At 38.8% G+C, this 1,493-nt stretch overlaps 1 protein-coding gene across 1 annotated transcript; it reads right to left on the bottom strand.

Moving 5' to 3' along the window:
• Window positions 1–205: 205 nt before the first annotated feature.
• On the bottom strand, window positions 206–1,487 carry LOC116348964 (vascular cell adhesion protein 1-like). The gene is made up of 3 exons (XM_031780209.1): window positions 1,380–1,487; window positions 458–1,306; window positions 206–380 (listed from the first exon to the last, which is right to left on the bottom strand). Exons 2-3 carry the CDS (start codon window positions 966–968, stop codon window positions 226–228), a joined length of 666 nt encoding a protein of 221 aa, XP_031636069.1. The 5' UTR covers window positions 969–1,306; window positions 1,380–1,487; the 3' UTR covers window positions 206–225.
• Between the last annotated feature and the right edge of the window lie 6 nt (window positions 1,488–1,493).

The raw sequence follows: 1,493 nt of genomic DNA, 5'->3' as shown, positions 1-1,493 counted from the left end.
TCCGCCTATCCAAACCAGCGATGTTAAATTCCCAGATGACAGCAATCAAATTGCTCAACCTGCCTGAAGGCAACTGGTGGCATCAAATACACACGATGGAAAAACACTCACATCATAAATTTCACATAAATTGTGAATTGTATTAAAAGAATGTCAAATAATAAAAGTGTGCTTTTACAAATCTAAGAATTTTCTATTTATTTTATTTTTTTTTATTTTTTGGTGTTAAATATCAATTTGCATAGAGCACAAATCTACATCGTCTTCATCTTCGCCTTCCCAACAATCTCTCGATCCATCACACACTCTGCTCAACTCAATACATTCGCCATTTTTGCACGCAAATTCTCCGCTCAAACAACGCGAATTCTCCGTTTCTTCTACAAGGGAAAATAACATAAATGAGCCAAATCAACAAAATTGACACTGTAAATTATCACAAGCTTGAAATGATAACCATATGAATTTGCGATTTCGGTTTGTTTCGATTGTACCGAAACTTGAATGGACTCTTGTGCTGTCCCGGCATCGTTCGTTGCAGTGCAAATATATGTTCCGCTTTCATTAACACTGATATTTGATATTTCAATCGCAACAATACTGGTTTCCGACTTAACATTGTGATGTCCATTGTGTGTCGTCCATTGTACAGTTGGTGATGGAATACCCTCAGCTGAACAAATCAACATCAATTGGTCGCCTTCGCTAAGATTCAAAAACCGCGCATTTGGTGAAATAGTCAACAAAGGTGGCAAAAGAATAAATGGCATCGAAGAAGACATTTCCGGTGTAATTTTCATTGACATTTCGGTGCTCGATGGAGGCAATTCAGAGGTTTGGTTACCTCGGATTTCAGTTTGAGATTCAGTCCGAACTGAAATTGGAGTCTCAGTCCAAACCGCTTCAATTTTGACTTGACCTTCAGTTGCACCACTCGTTCTGAATACTACCCGTTTATCACTTCCCATTTCAGTAATTTCCCCAAATTCATCGGCCGCAACAATAACGTCGACCCCATGCGAAATGGTTTTTCCATCGTCCGACGTCGACTCACAAACATAGTGACCGGTATCTTCGATGCTGGCGTTTTGTATGATGAGAATCCCACCTCTGACAATAATATGCGATGGTAATGATGATGTGTCATTCTTACTCCAAGCGTATGAAGCATTTGTGGTGACTAAATTGAAACAAGCCAAAGCGATAATTTCGCCAGGATAAGCAGTGGAATGTGTCGATTGAATGGTGATTTCCTTATTTGAAGATGGCTCACGACCGGTTAAAAGCGACAGGATTTTTGAAGGATCTAAAAATTATAAAATGATCAGTGTGTGCGGAGAAGTTTCTTTAGAGAAGTTGAAATAAATGTACCAACGTACCTCTAACCGAAATCGAAATTCTCCGTTGAAACTGTTCCGATGTTTCAGATTGACATACATAAATGCCGCTGTCGGTGAATTGAATGTTTTTTATCGTTAAAATTCCATCTTCTT

Source organism: Contarinia nasturtii, unplaced genomic scaffold, assembly GCF_009176525.2.
Source record: "Contarinia nasturtii isolate CC-2019 unplaced genomic scaffold, AAFC_CNas_1.1 Cnas_scaffold_2714, whole genome shotgun sequence".
In the NCBI taxonomy this organism is placed as follows: Eukaryota; Metazoa; Arthropoda; class Insecta; order Diptera; family Cecidomyiidae; genus Contarinia; species Contarinia nasturtii.
Note: the sequence above shows the minus strand (reverse complement) of the source record. Positions and strands in the feature narration are given on the sequence as shown.

What these genes read in the sequence shown, in the direction of transcription:
- LOC116348964 (XM_031780209.1), bottom strand. Translation starts at nt 968, where the DNA reads ATGGGAAGTGATAAACGGGTAGTATTCAGAACGAGTGGTGCAACTGAA. An exon ending in CGAAATCGCAAATTCATATG is followed by an intron (nt 381 to 457) that starts GTTATCATTTCA and finishes TTTCCCTTGTAG; the next exon opens with AAGAAACGGAGAATTCGCGT.